Genomic DNA, 20,831 nt, shown 5'->3' with positions numbered 1-20,831 from the left:
TATCCTTAACCCTAACTAATATTTTTAACGAACGAATGAGATTTTTGACTTTTCAAATCTCACAGATGTAACTTTAAGAATGCACCTAAACTTAGGTAGAAAATAGTCCTTTGGCCTCGACTTATATTTGTTTCTTTACTTGTAGGTTAGATTCAAATGTAGGTCGATTGAAGATTTTAGGCAAATGAAAAATTCATCAAATTTTCAATATAATTATGCCAAGTATGTGAATGGTGGACATGAATGAGGGGCATGATTTGCTGAAGGCACATCATAAGCTCTTTGTGGTGACAAGTGCGAGTGTGATGGACGTAATGTTAATATGTATGATACTCCTGTGCATATCATTTGAAAGGATGATAAACCTGTTTTCCATTTCACCGTATATGATCCCACCATCCTTCTCTTTGTCAAATTAAGACTAGCTGTCGAGTGAGCGGGTGGATTGGTTCACTCTCATTTTCTAAAGTAAAGTCAAAGATTGACAAAAGGGTCAAGCCAAAGAAACTGTCTGTCATCATATATGATTGTGTATCTTATAGTCATAATGGTGAATATATGGAATCCTTTTTCATCCCTATCTTCAAATTGTCCTCCTGATTTTCTAGTCATCTTATGATGGTAGAAGGAAAGGAGAAGTAGAAGCAGTCGTTAAAATTGACAAAATTGATGGCGGAAGTTTCAAAATGACCAAATATGGAGAAATGCATGCGAAGACTTCAATTTTTTCTTCTAGGAAGTGCCAGAGATGAGATCATCATGTAGACCTAATTTCAATTTTGCATGACATATACTAGAATAGATATATATAGACGAAATGCTTCGATAAATGTTGTTTTCTCTATGTAGACATTTTCAAGTGCATGCCTATCATTTCGGGTCTCAGTTTTGAACAAGCTCAATTCAAATTCAAATTTGGTAATGTTTACGGAACAAAAATATTATTCAAACTTGTTTGTGACCCAAATTTTGTTCTATCTAGAATACTTTATTTCTTATTGACCTGTTATATTTTATTTTTATTTTATTTTGACTTCTTAAAATTTTATCTTGGTCCATCATTGAATATGAAATAAATAAAACCAAATGCTTCGCTTTCATTGTCATATACAATAATAAAATTGATAGATAATTCAAATCGGTTAAGTTTAGCTCACTCATAACAGAAGAAAAAAGATTCCATACACTACACTGTTGCTAACATTTTAACTACACCATTTGTATGACAACTTATATTTTCATCATATGTGCATATGTATTATTTATAGATTGTTTCAATAAGTTGCTGAGGATTACAATAAAACTACATTAACAAATCCGGATCGGTTATGACTGAATTTGTTAACCCGGAAACTTAGCTCACAATCTGATCTTTATGTTGCAGAAAACATGACCATTACCGTCCATTCATTATATTGTGTCAATCTTCTAATTGGGAGATAATGCTGACAAAAACCTGGAATCCTTGACACATATCCGATAGAAGACAGTACTCGTTCTTGGCATGGTACGTCGCCATTAAGCCTGCAGATGCATGCAACATAAAATCAATAAACAAAATTTGATTAACTTCCATAGCTCCCAGATTCTATCTTCACCAGATAATGTACATTTTTGAGATGAGGAGAGTATAAAAACAAAGAAATCATTTGTAAATCAGAAGGCTGCAATCTGTTGAAACAGAATTGTAAATGACAGAAGACAACTGCGTTATTTTTGGCCCAGAAATTCTTGAGTAGATCTTAAAACACTGTATACAAGCCTGAACTCCAAATTACCATTCTACTACATGCAAAAACCAGATTACAGTTCATAAAGGCTCCAGCAGAACATATTTCCCCCTACACTAGACCGTGCAGTCACTACCACAATGAAGAAAAAACAGGAAGTTTACTACTTGAAAACAGCATTGTCTCACAACTGGACCGTTTCATTGCTAACCTAGAGGATAGAAGATAAATGCAAAATTTGATATGAACTTACAAAATGATACCCTTTTAATGTCTACGGTTATTGTTAAGTCCACTGTACAATTACGACAATCTTAACAGTAAAGGTAAAATGTGAAATGGAGATGTGAGAAGGATGTTTATAAAATAGAGAAACTCTGTTTGAGAGCGAGGACAAAGAAGAGATGTGATATCAATAACTAAAGAGTGTTTCTTCAGCTGATCCATCTCTTTTTCTCTCTCCACACTATCAATATCTATCATTACTGACTGATAATTCTTCTCCTTTCTCTTCCCTTTTCAGTCATATTTCTTTTATCTAAAATTTTTTTCTTCCCACCAAGGACCCTAATTTTTGTATCTAGAAAAATGGTTCAAGTTTATACATTTCAAATTGCTTAACAGAGGGACCAAGGTTTGAAGAATCGGTAACTTAGACCAGATGTAATAGATGTTATATTAAAGCATCATTGATACAGGGCTTATAAGCAGCTGCTCTTTAGTTTTGGATTATTAATATACTATATGTATTCTGAGATATTATTTGGAGTATGTAATCATTTCATATAAACTCATCTCTATCTATCTCACTCAACTCTATAAACTTGTCCTTCTAATCTGTTGAGATTCTTTTCCTAATTATTCTTCTGTCTATATTTATTTCTCATTGCATAACCTTTCTTATGATATACACATCATCATACCATTCCAATTAATTAGTAAATATAAAGATGTGACCTTTTCAGGTGCACCCTTGGTATATTCAAAAGCCTTGAGTCCGAATAAACCTTCACTATGAGGCTCATGTAATGAGTAAATTAGAGGCTATTACTATCAAAATCTTGTATGTGAAATTTTGATACACATGCTCCATACCTTCACTTGATATATGACACTTTGACGCAAAACAATTCCCTATCAATGAGATTTTTATTTTTTAAATCTAATTAAGCAATTCCTCGCACAATGATTGTAATATTTATTCCAGTCATTGTTCAGTATATAAATTTGTATTTTTACAACCCAAGAAATCCCTATAACAATCTGGCTTTTTAGAACATTACTTAAAAGAGTAAAATGGGAGTAAGACTTTTTACCAAAGTGTGGAACTTGATAGAGTTCCATCCAAATCCAGACTCATACTACACCAGAGTAAAAAAAGTTTGAGTTGCTACCATACAGAGAAAAATTAACTAAACTAGTAACTCATATCATCTATCTTTGGATTATCACTTCTGTTTACTTTTAATGGGTTTAATTTTGACCCATGAACTGGAAAGCCTTATCATTTTAAGGGAAGATGACACTATATGGAAGCTCATCCACAGATAAGCTCCCTGGCAGACTACAACAACAATTCATCTGTCTAACCCTAATAATTAGTTAAAGCTGGCTACAAGCATACCGAATACCACCCCTTCTGATAAAATTCACATTTATATCCACACAAACTATCTATTAACTTCTCAATTTACAGCACATGTCATTATGGTTAAATTCCAAATCCGATGACAGTGAAGCAACGAATGGGATTTGACTATCTGGACTAGTATAGCACAAAATGGATATAATTTTTACTACTTGGAAATAAAAGTACGTTTGAAACAAACCAAGTTGCAACAATAGGTGACCATTCTTAGGCAGAATTCAAAAATTATGGCCTATTTAATTTTCAACCACAAGTTAAGAAAGTAAAATGCAAACTGCCAAAAAGTAGTGATAATATCATACCATAGCCTGCAGTTTGAACATCAAAGCCTTCATCCTAACAAACAAAATTAAGAAAAATGATTAAACAAAGAAATGCAAATCTAGCAAAGTACACAGACAGAAAATTATAAATAACTCACTTGCAGTTCTCGAATGAGTGGTAAACTCCCAGTGATTGAATAAGGTTTCACATGCCCAACTGCCTCTTCAGTTGCCTTGCAGAGCACATGAAACCCCCGAGAATCAAGATTACAAGCAACTCCAGAATTCGCCTCATTAAAAGTTAACGTAAGGCTGCAAAAAGAAGCACATATATAGAAGAAAAGTATCCACACCAAAAAGTATTATCTAAACAATGGATGCAAAGTCTAGAAAAAAACTGCAGCTAAATTCTAGATGTGGAAAAGGTCCTAAGCAGAGTCAAGCAAGAGAGAAGACACACCTTCCTCTCAAATTTTCATCATGGAGAACATATTTTGAAACTGGACCCCTTGTGTCCAACTTCTCTATATTCTCATTTATGTCATCCACAAATTCTTGTAGTTTCTCCATCACATCTTTTACACTGAAAAAAGTATCAAAGCATTGGAAATAATATACTACTTATCTTATTAGAAATACCAAATGCTTGGAATTTTTCAGATCAATTACTTGAAAGAACAAAAATAAATCCTGATAGTCTAATTTCAAGAACAAAAGGCACTGGCTTACCTGTAGAAGGGAGTTAACCTGCATGTACAAAGAAAATTAAGAAGAAAAAAAATTTTGTGAGACATCATTATATATTAATGGCCTCTTCAATTAAAAAAATCTGACTAAATTTTGAACCTGACATCTCCTGATACTGTACACTCAAAAGGAATTTGATTGATACCACCTCCTGGATCTGCAATAAAGAACATAAATTTTATAAATAAAAGGATATTTCTTTCCTTCAATAGCTTACTAGTTTCAAGTTTCAACTCACAATGCCATTGCGTTGGTTTCATGGTTGAAGGTGTTGCAAACCCATAGTCCTGCTCCTTTGGGTGAGGTGGAAAATCTCTGTAAAATCGTGTTTGGATTTCTTTTAGAGCCTCCACGGCTAGCTCCAAGGGATTTATAGCCTGCAGATGTCCAATGACAACCATAACATTATAGATGTGTACATTCTGATCATGCTGTTTCAGATTTTATTTTTGCTAACAATAGTTTCTTCTCAGTAAAATAAAAGCATCACTCAGAGAGCTTCAACTAAGAACAGTATTTTACTTTGGTATAAATTTTCTGAAATACATTTTGCATACATTGACTTATTGCACGATGTCTCCCCATTTCAGTTTCATTTTATTTACATATCAAAAAAGGGAATTTGCATTCCATCTCTGTGAGCATGCATATTTTGCCGATTACTCCATTTTTCAAAATGTTTAAACCAAAACCAGAAAAACAATCCAATAGAACTTTTTAAACTTCATAGAATATATAGTCATCAAACAATTTCCTACCATGGTAAGATGTGAGAAGATAACTATTGGCAACAAATATTATAATGGCATACCTTATGAGGTAGACCACTGTGAAAAAGCTTCCCAGTCACATGAAGTTTCCAGGGTATCATACCTCCAGTACCAATGCAAGGCTGTTTATCTGCTGTGTCAATCCAGTAACTGTCAACAAAATATCATATCAGACAACTAACACACAAAATAAACTAAATAAAGAAGTAGAATTTCAAAATGATGTTTCATATTTATTATAAGAGTTCAATAATAATAGCTGAATTTATGTCCTAGCAATTACTTACAGAGGACCTCCCTTCAACTTATGAAGAAGCCGATCTTTCACAAGTGCATCGACACCAACCCCTGTTATGGCAGAGTTCTCCTCATTAGCTATAAAAACTGCCACCACAGTTGACTTCAATTTCGGCTTAGTCTCCCCCAGCATCTTCATGAGCTCAGTCACAAGGGCAACATGTCCCAAACAATCAGTAGTACCACGGCCGCGAAGCTTTTCCCCATCAATGCTCAATGTAAAAGGATCAAATTCCTGCTCATACGGTAATCATATGATTACCCGTAATCATCAGCAACCTATTTAATCCCTATATAAATACAATTCACAATTCTCTATAAAACAAAATTCTAAATTCCCCACAACGAATTTCAAACTTAAAAAAACCATTTTGACATATAAACAACCCAGTAAAAGACGGATCTAAATCAAACCCACAATTATGCAATATGAAAAGAGAGATCAAAAGCAAAAAAAAACAAACCCAGTCATTAGGATTAGCAGTGACAACATCCATGTGCATGCCAACAAAAGACAAGATCTTCCCGAGCTCAGTTCCAGGATACTCAACAATAAGATTTCCTCTACCGGGAGAATATGTGACGTGGTTAACAAGCAAGGGTCCTCCATTGACCGTGCTATAAGGAAGAAGAACATCGAGCACATGTTTGACCACTCTGTCCTCTTGAGGGATCAACTCTGGAGGGTTGTTTTGGACAAACTTGGACTCTCCAATGAGATTGGTGAGGAGGGCAACGAAGGAGTCCTTGTTCAGAGTGCCCAGACTTTCTTTGACTTGTTGAGAAGCCATTGGCAGACTGAATTACGCTACCAACGGTTTGGTTTGGTTAAAGTCGATGAGTGGAGTCGAGCGTTAAAGAAGTTTTTACTTTGAATAGATTGCCTTTGCTTTTGCTGTTGACGGATTCGGAAGAGTTGGATTCGATTTTAAAATAATTTCTAAAGCACCAACCAGTGAATGGTCGACATATGGCTTGGTCTTTTTCTTTTTCTTTTAAATCTTTTTTGCCTTTTCCTTTCCTACTTTTATTTTTCTCTTTTGAAAACGTGTTTTATAAAAATTGGCTAACAAAACCCATTTTCGAGGTGGAGCAATTTGGTTAGAATCACTGATCTCAATGTGATTTTAACCAAATCACATCACTCCGGCCAAATTGCGTTAAAATCACGAAAATGCTATATTCTTTACTCTCTTTTTCTCACATTTTTCTATATTCTAGTTGCTTTACTCTTATGAGCTTGAAAACATGTTTCAAAATTGTACCTTTAAGGTTCCAAAATGATAAGATATTGATCACCAAATTTGTGGGTGTTGGAGATGGGAGGACTTTGAACACCAAAGCTTTTCATGAGATGATATATTGAATTCAACTAGTGACTTTATAAAAAAAGATTTATTATGATCAATAAAATCTCAAGGTAAAGATGATTGATGGTATTAGTAATCAAAATGACAATGCAAGAATTCTGTGATTAAATGGTGAGTGCTAGTGATAAAGATGACTGATGGTTGGGCTCACTTGAGAAGAGTGATGAGTTTGTGAAAATAATGATTAATGGTGTTGATAACGAAGATTATAATAAAACCGTTTTCATCACTATATAGTGAGGTTTGACGGTAAGATAATTGGTGAACATAAAAATGAAATTTTTATTAGAAAGAGATCATTAATGACTCATAGTGTTGGTGATAAAAAATGATATATATGATTGATTTTCATAATTTCAAACAAATAGTAAATAGTATTTTACACTAAACCAAATAAAAATCATTATGGATAAATAATAAATAAATTAATTTTTCACTTATCCTGGTACATAATTTTAATGGGTTGGCAATTAACTGTGATTTTAAAGAAGATTTAAATCATTAATAAGATAACACATGAATGAAAATTTGAAGATATATAAAAAGAGAAAGTTTTATATATAAGAAAATATGGATTTAATTTTTTTAATAATATTTTAAAATTAAAATTTTAATTAATTTATTTAATAATTATAAAATTAGTTACTAAATTTAAAATTTTACTTATACAACGTGATTAATTCATTCTCGAAGAGCATTCTGATTCTGGTTGGGTTTCTAGGAAAAAAAAAAAAGATATTGAAATTTTTACCATTATTTTATTCCGTGTATACAAAAATGTCACATATCCTAAAGCTTTCACAAATATACCACAACAGTAATCACCTTCCCCAAAATATCTCTCTTCAATCTTTCATGTACAAATTCTCTCTCTTCTTCCTCTCCTTTCAAAGTGATAAAGGAATCATGTAGAAAATAGAATAAATGTTTCAAAAACAAAAGAAAAAAACTGAAAAAAGAAATAGATTTCAGATTAAGAATTTTTTACTGAAAAAAATTCAAAAGGTTGGCAAAAAAAAAATCTGAAAAAAAACTGGTTGACAGACTTATGGAATTTTATTTTGTAAATTTTAGATTTCAACTTTAACAAATAAGATAGGTATTTAATTAAAAAAACTGAAAAAAAAAAAAGTTAAAAAGGGCTGGCATGGCCAACCCTTTTTTAATTTTTGAAGGTTGGTGTTAACGCCAGCCCTTGGCGTTAACGCGCCAACCCTCAAAAAAAATTAAAACAGGCAAAAGGTTGGCATCCTTTGCCTGTTTTAATATAATATATATTATATATTATAATAATATAAAAAAATAGGGTTGACGTTGACCCTCTTTTTTTTTAATTAAATTTTTATTTTTAGAAGGCAACCCTTTTTATTTTTTTAATTAAAATTTTTTGTTTAAAAAATATGAACACCCACCCTTTTTAATTTTTTAAATTAAATTTTAATTTATTATAAATTTAAATTAATTTGATTTGATTGGATTAATTTGAAATTTGATCCAAATTTAAATTAATACAATAAAAAACAAAAGAAAATAATACTGAAAAAAAATTAATAAGGGTGGGTGTTCATATTTTTTAAACAAAAAAAATTAATAAAGGTGGCCAACCCTTTTTTTTTTATATTATTATAATATATAATATATAATATATATTATAATATATATAAATATATTATAATATATATAATATTAATATATTAATTATATCTATATTATATATTTAATAATTATAATATTATAGATTATAGTATTATATATATATAATATATAATTATAATATTAATTATATATATATATATATATATTATATAATATATTATAATAATATAAAAAAAGAGGTTGGCCACCTTTATTAATTTTTTTTGTTTAAAAAATATGAACACCCACCCTTATTAATTTTTTTTCAGTATTATTTTCTTTTGTTTTTTATTGTATTAATTTAAATTTGGATCAAATTTCAAATTAATCCAATCAAATCAAATTAATTTAAATTTATAATAAATTAAAATTTAATTTAAAAAATTAAAAAGGGTGGGTGTTCATATTTTTTAAACAAAAAAAATTTAATTAAAAAAATAAAAGGGGTTGCCTTCTAAAAATAAAAATTTAATTAAAAAAAAAAAGAGGGTCAACGCCAACCCTATTTTTTTATATTATTATAATATATAATATATATTATATTAAAACAGGCAAAGGACGCCAACCCTTTGCCTGTTTTAATTTTTTTTGAGGGTTTCCGTTAACGCCAAGGGCTGGCGTTAACACCAACCTTCAAAAATTAAAAAAGGGTTGGCGTGTGGCCAACCCATGCCAGCCCTTTTTAACTTTTTTTTTTCAGTTTTTTTAATTAAATACTTATCTTATTTGTTAAAGTTGAAATCTAAAATTTACAAAATAAAATTCCATAAGTCTGCCAACCAGTTTTTTTTCAGATTTTTTTTTTGCCAACCTTTTGAATTTTTTTCAGTAAAAAATTCTTAATCTGAAATCTATTTCTTTTTTCAGTTTTTTTCTTTTGTTTTTGAAACATTTATTCTATTTTCTACATGATTCCTTTATCACTTTGAAAGGAGAGGAAGAAGAGAGAGAATTTATGCATGAAAGATTGAAGAGAGATATTTTGGGGAAGGTGATTACTGTTGTGATATATTTATAAAAGCTTTAGGATATGTGACATTTTTGTATACACGGAATAAAATAGTGGTAAAAATTTCAATATCTTTTTTTTTTCTCCTAGAAACCCAGCCAGAATCAGAATGCTCTTCGAGAATGAATTAATCACGTTGTATAAGTAAAATTTTAAATTTAGTAACTAATTTTATAATTATTAAATAAATAAATTAAAATTTTAATTTTAAAATATTATTAAAAAAATTAAATCCATATTTTCTTATATATAAAACTTTCTCTTTTTATATATCTTCAAATTTTCATTCATGTGTTATCTTATTAATGATTTAAATCTTCTTTAAAATCACAGTTAATTGCCAACCCATTAAAATTATGTACCAGGATAAGTGAAAAATTAATTTATTTATTATTTATCCATAATGATTTTTATTTGGTTTAGTGTAAAATACTATTTACTATTTGTTTGAAATTATGAAAATCAATCATATATATCATTTTTTATCACCAACACTATGAGTCATTAATGATCTCTTTCTAATAAAAATTTCATTTTTATGTTCACCAATTATCTTACCGTCAAACCTCACTATATAGTGATGAAAACGGTTTTATTATAATCTTCGTTATCAACACCATTAATCATTATTTTCACAAACCCATCACTCTTCTCAAGTGAGCCCAACCATCAGTCATCTTTATCACTAGCACTCACCATTTAATCACAGAATTCTTGCATTGTCATTTTGATTACTAATACCATCAATCATCTTTACCTTGAGATTTTATTGATCATAATAAATCTTTTTTTATAAAGTCACTAGTTGAATTCAATATATCATCTCATGAAAAGCTTTGGTGTTCAAAGTCCTCCCATCTCCAACACCCACAAATTTGGTGATCAATATCTTATCATTTTGGAACCTTAAAGGTACAATTTTGAAACATGTTTTCAAGCTCATAAGAGTAAAGCAACTAGAATATAGAAAAATGTGAGAAAAAGAGAGTAAAGAATATAGCATTTTCGTGATTTTAACGCAATTTGGCCCGGAGTGATGTGATTTGGTTAAAATCACATTGAGATCAGTGATTCTAACCAAATTGCTCCACCTTGAAAATGGGTTTTGTTAGCCAATTTTTATAAAACACGTTTTCAAAAGAGAAAAATAAAAGTAGGAAAGGAAAAGACAAAAAAGATTTAAAAGAAAAAGAAAAAGACCAAGCCATATGTCGACCATTCACTGGTTGGTGCTTTAGAAATTATTTTAAAATCGAATCCAACTCTTCCGAATCCGTCAACAGCAAAAGCAAAGGCAATCTATTCAAAGTAAAAACTTCTTTAACGCTCGACTCCACTCATCGACTTTAACCAAACCAAACCTTTGGTAGCGTAATTCAGTCTGCCAATGGCTTCTCAACAAGTCAAAGAAAGTCTGGGCACTCTGAACAAGGACTCCTTCGTTGCCCTCCTCACCAATCTCATTGGAGAGTCCAAGTTTGTCCAAAACAACCCTCCAGAGTTGATCCCTCAAGAGGACAGAGTGGTCAAACATGTGCTCGATGTTCTTCTTCCTTATAGCACGGTCAATGGAGGACCCTTGCTTGTTAACCACGTCACATATTCTCCCGGTAGAGGAAATCTTATTGTTGAGTATCCTGGAACTGAGCTCGGGAAGATCTTGTCTTTTGTTGGCATGCACATGGATGTTGTCACTGCTAATCCTAATGACTGGGTTTGTTTTTTTTGCTTTTGATCTCTCTTTTCATATTGCAGAATTGTGGGTTTGATTTAGATCCGTCTTTTACTGGGTTGTTTATATGTCAAAATGGTTTTTTTAAGTTTGAAATTCGTTGTGGGGAATTTAGAATTTTGTTTTAAAGTCTGCATAGAGAATTGTGAATTGTATTTATATAGGGATTAAATAGGTTGCTGATGATTACGGGTAATCATATGATTACCGTATGAGCAGGAATTTGATCCTTTTACATTGAGCATTGATGGGGAAAAGCTTCGTGGCCGTGGTACTACTGATTGTTTGGGACATGTTGCCCTTGTGACTGAGCTAATGAAGAGGCTGGGGGAGACTAAGCCGAAATTGAAGTCAACTGTGGTGGCAGTTTTTATAGCTAATGAGGAGAACTCTGCCATAACAGGGGTTGGTGTCGATGCACTTGTGAAAGATCGACTTCTTCATAAGTTGAAGGGAGGTCCTCTGTAAGTAATTGCTAGGACATAAATTCAGCTATTATTATTGAACTCTTATAATAAATATGAAACATCATTTTGAAATTCTACTTCTTTATTTAGTTTATTTTGTGTGTTAGTTGTCTGATATGATATTTTGTTGACAGTTACTGGATTGACACAGCAGATAAACAGCTTTGCATTGGTACTGGAGGTATGATACCCTGGAAACTTCATGTGACTGGGAAGCTTTTTCACAGTGGTCTACCTCATAAGGTATGCCATTATAATATTTGTTGCCAATAGTTATCTTCTCACATCTTACCATGGTAGGAAATTGTTTGATGACTATATATTCTATGAAGTTTAAAAAGTTCTATTGGATTGTTTTTCTGGTTTTGGTTTAAACATTTTGAAAAATGGAGTAATCGGCAAAATATGCATGCTCACAGAGATGGAATGCAAATTCCCTTTTTTGATATGTAAATAAAATGAAACTGAAATGGGGAGACATCGTGCAATAAGTCAATGTATGCAAAATGTATTTCAGAAAATTTATACCAAAGTAAAATACTGTTCTTAGTTGAAGCTCTCTGAGTGATGCTTTTATTTTACTGAGAAGAAACTATTGTTAGCAAAAATAAAATCTGAAACAGCATGATCAGAATGTACACATCTATAATGTTATGGTTGTCATTGGACATCTGCAGGCTATAAATCCCTTGGAGCTAGCCATGGAGGCTCTAAAAGAAATCCAAACACGATTTTACAGAGATTTTTCACCTCACCCAAAGGAGCAGGACTATGGGTTTGCAACACCTTCAACCATGAAACCAACCCAATGGCATTGTGAGTTGAAACTTGAAACTAGTAAGCTATTGAAGCAAAGAAATATCCTTTTATTTATAAAATTTATGTTCTTTATTGCAGATCCAGGAGGTGGTATCAATCAAATTCCTTTTGAGTGTACAGTATCAGGAGATGTCAGGTTCAAAATTAAGAAGAAAAAAAATTTTGTGAGACATCATTATATATTAATGGCCTCTTCAATTAAAAAAATCTGACTAAATTTTGAACCTGACATCTCCTGATACTGTACACTCAAAAGGAATTTGATTGATACCACCTCCTGGATCTGCAATAAAGAACATAAATTTTATAAATAAAAGGATATTTCTTTCCTTCAATAGCTTACTAGTTTCAAGTTTCAACTCACAATGCCATTGGGTTGGTTTCATGGTTGAAGGTGTTGCAAACCCATAGTCCTGCTCCTTTGGGTGAGGTGGAAAATCTCTGTAAAATCGTGTTTGGATTTCTTTTAGAGCCTCCATGGCTAGCTCCAAGGGATTTATAGCCTGCAGATGTCCAATGACAACCATAACATTATAGATGTGTACATTCTGATCATGCTGTTTCAGATTTTATTTTTGCTAACAATAGTTTCTTCTCAGTAAAATAAAAGCATCACTCAGAGAGCTTCAACTAAGAACAGTATTTTACTTTGGTATAAATTTTCTGAAATACATTTTGCATACATTGACTTATTGCACGATGTCTCCCCATTTCAGTTTCATTTTATTTACATATCAAAAAAGGGAATTTGCATTCCATCTCTGTGAGCATGCATATTTTGCCGATTACTCCATTTTTCAAAATGTTTAAACCAAAACCAGAAAAACAATCCAATAGAACTTTTTAAACTTCATAGAATATATAGTCATCAAACAATTTCCTACCATGGTAAGATGTGAGAAGATAACTATTGGCAACAAATATTATAATGGCATACCTTATGAGGTAGACCACTGTGAAAAAGCTTCCCAGTCACATGAAGTTTCCAGGGTATCATACCTCCAGTACCAATGCAAGGCTGTTTATCTGCTGTGTCAATCCAGTAACTGTCAACAAAATATCATATCAGACAACTAACACACAAAATAAACTAAATAAAGAAGTAGAATTTCAAAATGATGTTTCATATTTATTATAAGAGTTCAATAATAATAGCTGAATTTATGTCCTAGCAATTACTTACAGAGGACCTCCCTTCAACTTGTTAAGAAGCCGATCTTTCACAAGTGCATCGACACCAACCCCTGTTATGGCAGAGTTCTCCTCATTAGCTATAAAAACTGCCATCACAGTTGACTTCAATTTCGGCTTAGTCTCCCCCAGCCTCTTCATTAGCTCAGTCACAAGGGCAACATGTCCCAAACAATCAGTAGTACCACGGCCGCGAAGCTTTTCCCCATCAATGCTCAATGTAAAAGGATCAAATTCCTGCTCATACGGTAATCATATGATTACCCGTAATCATCAGTAACCTATTTAATCCCTATATAAATACAATTCACAATTCTCTATGCAGACTTTAAAACAAAATTCTAAATTCCCCACAACAAATTTCAAACTTAAAAAAACCATTTTGACATATAAACAACCCAGTAAAAGACGGATCTAAATCAAACCCACAATTCTGCAATACGAAAAGAGAGATCGAAAGCAAAAAAAAAACAAACCCAGTCATTAGGATTAGCAGTGACAACATCCATGTGCATGCCAACAAAAGACAAGATCTTTCCGAGCTCAATTCCAGGATACTCAACAATAAGATTTCCTCTACCGGGAGAATATGTGACGTGGTTAACAAGCAAGGGTCCTCCATTGGCCGTGCTATAAGGAAGAAGAACATCGAGCACATGTTTGACCACTCTTTCCTCTTGAGGGATCAACTCTGGAGGGTTGTTTTGGACAAACTTGGACTCTCCAATGAGATTGGTGAGGAGGGCAACGAAGGAGTCCTTGTTCAGAGTGCCTAGACTTTCTTTGACTTGTTGAGAAGCCATTGGCAGACTGAATTACGCTACCAACGGTTTGGTTTGGTTAAAGTCGATGAGTGGAGTCGAGCGTTAAAAAAGTTTTTACTTTGAATAGATTGCCTTTGCTTTTGCTGTTGACGGATTCGGAAGAGTTGGATTCGATTTTAAAATATTTTCTAAAGCACCAACCAGTGAATGGTCGACATATGGCTTGGTCTTTTTCTTTTTCTTTTAAATTTTTTTTGTCTTTTCCTTTCCTACTTTTATTTTTCTCTTTTGAAAACGTGTTTTATAAAAATTGGCTAACAAAACCCATTTTCAAGGTGGAGCAATTTGGTTAGAATCACTGATCTCAATGTGATTTTAACCAAATCGCATCACTCCGGCCAAATTGCGTTAAAATCACGAAAATGCTATATTCTTTACTCTCTTTTTCTCACATTTTACTATATTCTAGTTGCTTTACTCTTATGAGCTTGAAAACATATTTCAAAATTGTACCTTTAAGGTTCCAAAATGATAAGATATTGATCACCAAATTTGTGGGTGTTGGAGATGGGAGGACTTTGAACACCAAAGCTTTTCATGAGATGATATATTGAATTCAACTAGTGACTTTATAAAAAAAGATTTATCATGATCAATAAAATCTCAAGGTAAAGATGATTGATGGTATTAGTAATCAAAATGACAATGCAAGAATTTTGTAATTAAGGGGCCGTTTGGTTTTAGTTTTTGAAGATTACCTTGGTAATCTATCTTTTATTCTCTTGTTTGGTTTGTCAATAATAAAACAATAAAACTATGTGTACCCATTTTTGATATACAATTTGTGTACACAGATGTGGTGTTATCATGTGATTGGATGTTTCTTTATTATATGATGACACATGTTTTAAAATCACCTAATTACATAATGACACACCATTGTGTACATGAATTGTGTAAAAAAAAAAAAGGTACATATAGCATTGCTCATAATAAAATATTACAGTAATCTTATATTACTAATGCTGACATGACAAGTAATATAGATGATAATCTGATTACCACATTTACCTTAGGTATTTAAATATTACCAAGGTAATCTTGATTTTGTTATAATTATATTATTATTTATTAATTTTTTGAGACAAAAATAAATTTATTTTTAATTAATATGACAAATAATATAAAAAATATTTAAAAATAATTATATTCAAATGCATTTAAGTAAAATAATTTATTAGTAATATTTTATTACCTTTAACCAAATACAATAATTATTTATACCTATCAAATTTTATCAAACATAGTAATCATTTATACTCAATACTATTCTAAGTAATCTATTTTCAAAGTAATCTTTCTATTTTGGTAATAAAATATTACTCAAATCAAACATCTCCTAAATGGTGAGTGCTAGTGATAGAGATGATTGATAGTTGGGCTCACTTGAGAAGAGTGATAGGTTTGTGAAAATAATGATTAGTGGTGTTGATAGCGAAGATTATAGTAAAACCGTTTCCGTCACTATGTAGTGACGAAAACGGTTTTACTATAATCTTCGCTATCAACACCACTAATCATTAGTTGGACGATAATATAGTTGGTGAGCATAAAAATGAAATTTTTTTAGAAAGACTGATGGTGTTGGTGATAAAAAATGATAAATATAATTGATTCTCATAATTTCAAACAAATAATAAACACTATTTTACACTAAACCAAATAAAAGTCATTATGGATAAATAATAAATAAATTAATTTTTCACTTATCTTGGTACATAATTTTAATGGGTTGGCAATTAACTGTGATTTTAAAGAAGATTTAAATCATTAATAAGATGACACATGAATGAAAATTTGAAAATATATAAAAAGAGAAAGTTTTATATATAAGAAAATATAGATTTATATATTTTTAATAATATTTTAAAATTAAAATTTTCATTAATTTATTTAATTATTATAAAATTAATAACTAAATTTAAGATCTCACTTATACAACATTATTAATTCATTCTCGAAGAGCATTCTGATTCCGGCTGGGTTTCTAGGGAAAAAAATTGCAAAAAGACGAGGGAGAGAGAGAGAGGATATGCAGCACTTAGGGGAACTGTCACTATTAATAACGCAGATTGTGAAGAGAGATAATGAGGGCTGAAATTGAAGGCTCTTGAAAGAATATGAAAAACGAAATATGAAAATAAAGATAAGAGAGAGAAAGGGCATGCAATGATTTGATTGAGACTTGAGAATAAGAGCCTCATGCATTGACCGCGACTATTCCTCGATTTCTCGCTTTTACTTCGAATCTTGGTCGATTTCTACTCACCACTGATATTGCATCTGCATGTCAGCACCAAAAGGGTTTACTTAAATCAGCATTTGTATATCTATCAAATCTTGAATTAGGGCTTTCAGCCTTAAACAGAAAGCAGAAGAGGGTAAAATTTTACACGCCTTGAAAGAAAGAGAGAGAGAGGAGAGGGGACCAAGCTTCCTCTGGCATTGCAATGGCAAGTAGTTCTTAAAATCATTTCAGGCGACTGATAAATGTTCACTCTTATTAGCTGGCTCTTCTGCAAGCTACGGATGTTGCAGGGGTCCACGACAGGGTAAGGTTAAATGTTGATGACAAATTCATGAATATTGAGCTTGGAAATTAAAACAATACTCACACAGATTCAGTAAGAGTAAGACAGTATTTTCGCAGAAGGCCAGGCAAAGGTCAGAAGAAATGTGTCCCCCAGACAACTCCTCCTTGTGGATGAGCATTTCTTGGAAAACCCTAGTTTGGATCTCTATCAACAGTTTCAAACAAACGAAAAATAAATGGTAATAGTATGAAGTTACAGTTGAAGAGCTTTTACATCTCGCTATACATATTCATAGAATCCGAAACAAGCAAATTTTCTTGTTGGTACATTCTACTACGGACTGGTGTAAATTATCCATCTTTTTTCTTTTTGTATTATTTTACAGTCTTTATATATATGATCAAAATCATTTCTGATCATCATAAAACCTCATTAACCATCCAAAACAGACATTCAAATGTCACATTCTCTACTTAAAAAATTATAATGTCATAGTATTAGTTTTGTGTCCATGATCTTGTGGCTAACATGTCAAATCTCTTTAAGCTCTTCCTTTGCTTAAACATTCACTCTTTGGCTTATTAAATGTATAAATCACACATTTTCACTTAAAATCTAATAATGTTAATGAAAAAATTTCGCCATGGCCACAAAATCTTGTCATGGCCAGAATTGCATCTCTAGCCGACAACCTTCCTCTTCTAATATCCTATTAACAGAACACACAAAATCTTCTCTCCACTTTCAATTTTTTTCTTTCTTCTCATGCACACCCAACCCATTTTATCGTCCTTTTTTTTTTTTTTTCAAAACTCTTCTTCTGCACCAAAGAAACCCATCAATCTTCTTCTTCTTTAATTTTTTTTATAAGAAAACTCTCCTTCTGATGCCTATTCTTCTTCTTTATTGTTTTCCTTTAAAACTCTTCTTTTAATGCCATATCTGAGCAGCTGTGGTTACCTCGCCTCACGGTTTGGCTGCATGAATCAGATTATCTTGCCTCAAGCATGATGTTTTTATGTTTTTTTTTTTCTTTCTTTTTGTAATTAGTATTGATTATTTGTGAAAGTTATAATTACCTTTTGTTTGGTTTTAGATTTCGGCATGTTTTATTCTAGGTGTGGACGTTGGGATACTTTTTTGAAAATTTTGCTAGTTGAGTGGTGGCAGATTTTGGAGTTTCTTGGAGGTATTTTATCGTTCACTTGGTGGTCTTCCTGGGTTATCTGTTTTGTTTTTGCTTTGTGTATGTGAAAGTTGTTCAGGGAAGACTAAAGACATCGGTGATGTCGATTTTCTGGGTTAAGCATACTAAAAAGGTTAAGTGGATATATTAGATCTAAAAGATGGAGGAAATAAATGATCCAATATGAAAATTTTAAAAAAAAAAATTAGAGACTCACTTTTTTATAGAGAGACAAAGAAGCTCATCTACTTAACCCCCCCAAAAAAAAAACAGAAGTTATCTTTCTCTCTAGCTGAGTAAAGAGAAGCTCCTAAACAGGAAACTAATTTTAAACAGGTCAAAATCTTCCATTAATGGCTAGGAAATATGACAGTCATGTTCTTTATTTCTGTCGAACCCCACGTTTGCTGTCAACTTTATACGAAATTTACTTTTATCAGATGAAGAAAGGCAGAAGTTTGGTGATGAGCAGTCATTAGCAGCTTTTAAATTCGTGCATCTCTTCTATCTTTTTCCTGTACGATTACACCAGAAAGCATAGTCGATCGGCTTGTGTCCGTTCTTTTGGACGATTAATCACTTCTGCACATGTAGTTCTACTCTGCAAACTTGCTATTAATGCACATTTTGTTCCTCTTTAGACAAAAATAAAGATACAAAGCAAACATTCCCAACTACACCAGTCAGATAGATGCAAAAGTTGAAACTCATTACTTCCAGGGTCCCGAATAAACACTTCTTCAGTAATTTGTTGGTAATTTGTTGGAGACTCAAATAAAAAGGAAAGAAAGAGAGTCTTACATCTAATAAATAAAATATAAGAGAGTGATATATAACTATGTAGATTGAATTTTAATACAAACTAATTGATTTTATGTAATATGAGTTTCAATCTTCACACTTATAAACTCAATTTATATTTTCGACAATGCATTCATTTTCCTTCTCACAATTTCATCAGAACTGCTTCATGCAACTCAAATTCTTCGAGTCATTTCCATGAAAGTTTTTGCTGTCAATCCGGATGATGAAATTGTAACATTTCAACCCACCAAGAGCTGTAGCTTAACCACATTTAACTCCTCTCTGTATAATAGTAGAAACCTTCTGAAGCGAAGCGGACTGGATATTGGTATGATAAAATAATAGAATAGCCTACAGAGACATATTAAATAGAAATAGTCCAATGAAGGATTCAAACATGTATAATTCTTTACCACTTATACACATAATAGTCTTGTTATCTGAGAACTTCATCATGGATCATCAAGAACTTTGATCATATTTAATATTTAATTAAAAGATTATGAAAGAAATTAAAAACTTCAAACATCTGATTTTACAATGTCAAACGAGGGAGAGGGACCACTTCACTTCCCTCCCAATCGGGCGAATTCCAAGGCAGAGAGGCTCCTAAGATTTTATTATCATCGATCACATCCAAAGTTATCCCTTGTTTAAGTTAAAATATATATGTGCGACCAGCGCCTCAAACTAGATTTCTTGGTCCCTCTGTAAAGTACTTTGCTTAGTTTCTTCTAAATTTTTATCCTGCAACAACGAGTAATTCTTTCTCTTCTCTTCGTCGCAAGTTATGTTTGCAATAATTGCTTTATATTATCTTTCATTATAGTCACCAGCTTTCTCTGGACCTAGTTATTATCCCACCATGATTAATACAAGTTTTAAATTCGTTTAATGCTGTATTTTTCAAATTTCTATTAAGTTTTTTCAGGGTAGGGAATAATTTATTAAAAATAATATAATTAGGCAATTGACCAGTAAGTACTACACATTCATAACTAACAAAAGATTAATTTAATGATGAACAACATAGCTTCACTTAACAAAAAATATTATCAATGTTTTCTTTCCTAGATTTCTGTAAGTCCTAAACTTACCAAAAAATATTTATGCTATAGGAGAGTTCAAGTATTATTTTCTATCGGTACTTATGAAATTGAAAATCATCTTACTGGTTTTATGTCGTTACCTTCTCTTTTTGTTATGGTTAAAGATGATTTAGGAACAAGTTTGGTTAAAACAAACCCTAATTTCTCGAATTGGAAGAAATATGATAGACTATTAATGAGTTAGTTGTTTGTATTGATATCTGAATCTTTGTTTGGTTATATTTCAAAGTGTACCACTGCTTTGGAAATTTGGGGTACTCTTCAAAGCCATTGCGTTTTAGAATCAAAGGTAAGAGTCATGGAATTGAAGTTGACTCTACAAACACTTAAGAAAGGGAATCTAACAATTCATGATTATGTTAGACAAATGAAAGAAGTTTATGATTCATTAGTGTTAAGTGGTCAAATAATCATTGAAGGAGAGTTGATAAATTTCATTGTTGACAGAATAGGTTCAGAAAATGATGCTATTGGGGTTCATTTTTTTTCTAGGTTGGATTCAACTAATGAGAGAATAACTCTAGCAGAAGCTAATTAAGCTTTTGCTCTATGTAGTTTTATTGCATTAATAATATATATTATCAAACTATATATACTAAGAAGTAATATTGTATGTACTTATTTTGAATATATAAATGAGTACACATTTATATATGTCATTATGTGATTAAATATTATTTTATTCTTAATTTAAAA

The 20,831-nt window shown here is 31.6% G+C and overlaps 2 protein-coding genes across 3 annotated transcripts; one reads left to right on the top strand and one right to left on the bottom strand.

The window, feature by feature from the left end:
* Nucleotides 1–1,138: 1,138 nt before the first annotated feature.
* Nucleotides 1,139–14,589, bottom strand: LOC123196419 (acetylornithine deacetylase-like). 2 transcript variants are annotated; one of them, XM_044610440.1, is made up of 10 exons: nucleotides 14,155–14,589; nucleotides 13,671–13,915; nucleotides 13,425–13,533; nucleotides 12,852–12,990; nucleotides 12,713–12,770; nucleotides 4,371–4,388; nucleotides 4,102–4,224; nucleotides 3,800–3,953; nucleotides 3,681–3,714; nucleotides 1,139–1,524 (listed from the first exon to the last, which is right to left on the bottom strand). In XM_044610440.1, exons 1-10 carry the CDS (start codon nucleotides 14,479–14,481, stop codon nucleotides 1,421–1,423), a joined length of 1,311 nt encoding a protein of 436 aa, XP_044466375.1. In that variant the 5' UTR covers nucleotides 14,482–14,589; the 3' UTR covers nucleotides 1,139–1,420. The 2 variants fall into 2 exon arrangements, with proteins under 2 accessions (XP_044466375.1, XP_044466374.1); XM_044610439.1 differs by lacking the exons at nucleotides 12,713–12,770; nucleotides 12,852–12,990; nucleotides 13,425–13,533; nucleotides 13,671–13,915; nucleotides 14,155–14,589 and adding exons at nucleotides 4,488–4,545; nucleotides 4,627–4,765; nucleotides 5,200–5,308; nucleotides 5,446–5,690; nucleotides 5,920–6,362.
* On the top strand, nucleotides 10,800–12,627 carry LOC123196107 (acetylornithine deacetylase-like; the record flags this gene model as incomplete). Its single annotated transcript, XM_044609989.1, has 5 exons — nucleotides 10,800–11,183; nucleotides 11,421–11,665; nucleotides 11,803–11,911; nucleotides 12,346–12,484; nucleotides 12,566–12,627. Coding segments are annotated over exons 1-5 (882 nt in total), but the record flags the coding sequence as incomplete, so codon positions are not given.
* Nucleotides 14,590–20,831: the final 6,242 nt, after the last annotated feature.

The sequence above is a fragment of the Mangifera indica genome, chromosome 14 (assembly GCF_011075055.1).
Source record: "Mangifera indica cultivar Alphonso chromosome 14, CATAS_Mindica_2.1, whole genome shotgun sequence".
Classification (NCBI taxonomy): Eukaryota; Viridiplantae; Streptophyta; class Magnoliopsida; order Sapindales; family Anacardiaceae; genus Mangifera; species Mangifera indica.
This window is presented reverse-complemented; position numbering and strand designations above follow the sequence as displayed.

Bases quoted from the DNA above. Each gene is read 5' to 3' on its own strand.
- LOC123196419 (XM_044610440.1), bottom strand. From the start codon at position 14,481: ATGGCTTCTCAACAAGTCAAAGAAAGTCTAGGCACTCTGAACAAGGAC. The intron at 13,916-14,154 runs GTTTGTTTTTTT...CCGTATGAGCAG, and splicing joins CTGCTAATCCTAATGACTGG to GAATTTGATCCTTTTACATT. The intron at 13,534-13,670 runs GTAAGTAATTGC...TTTTGTTGACAG, and splicing joins AAGTTGAAGGGAGGTCCTCT to TTACTGGATTGACACAGCAG.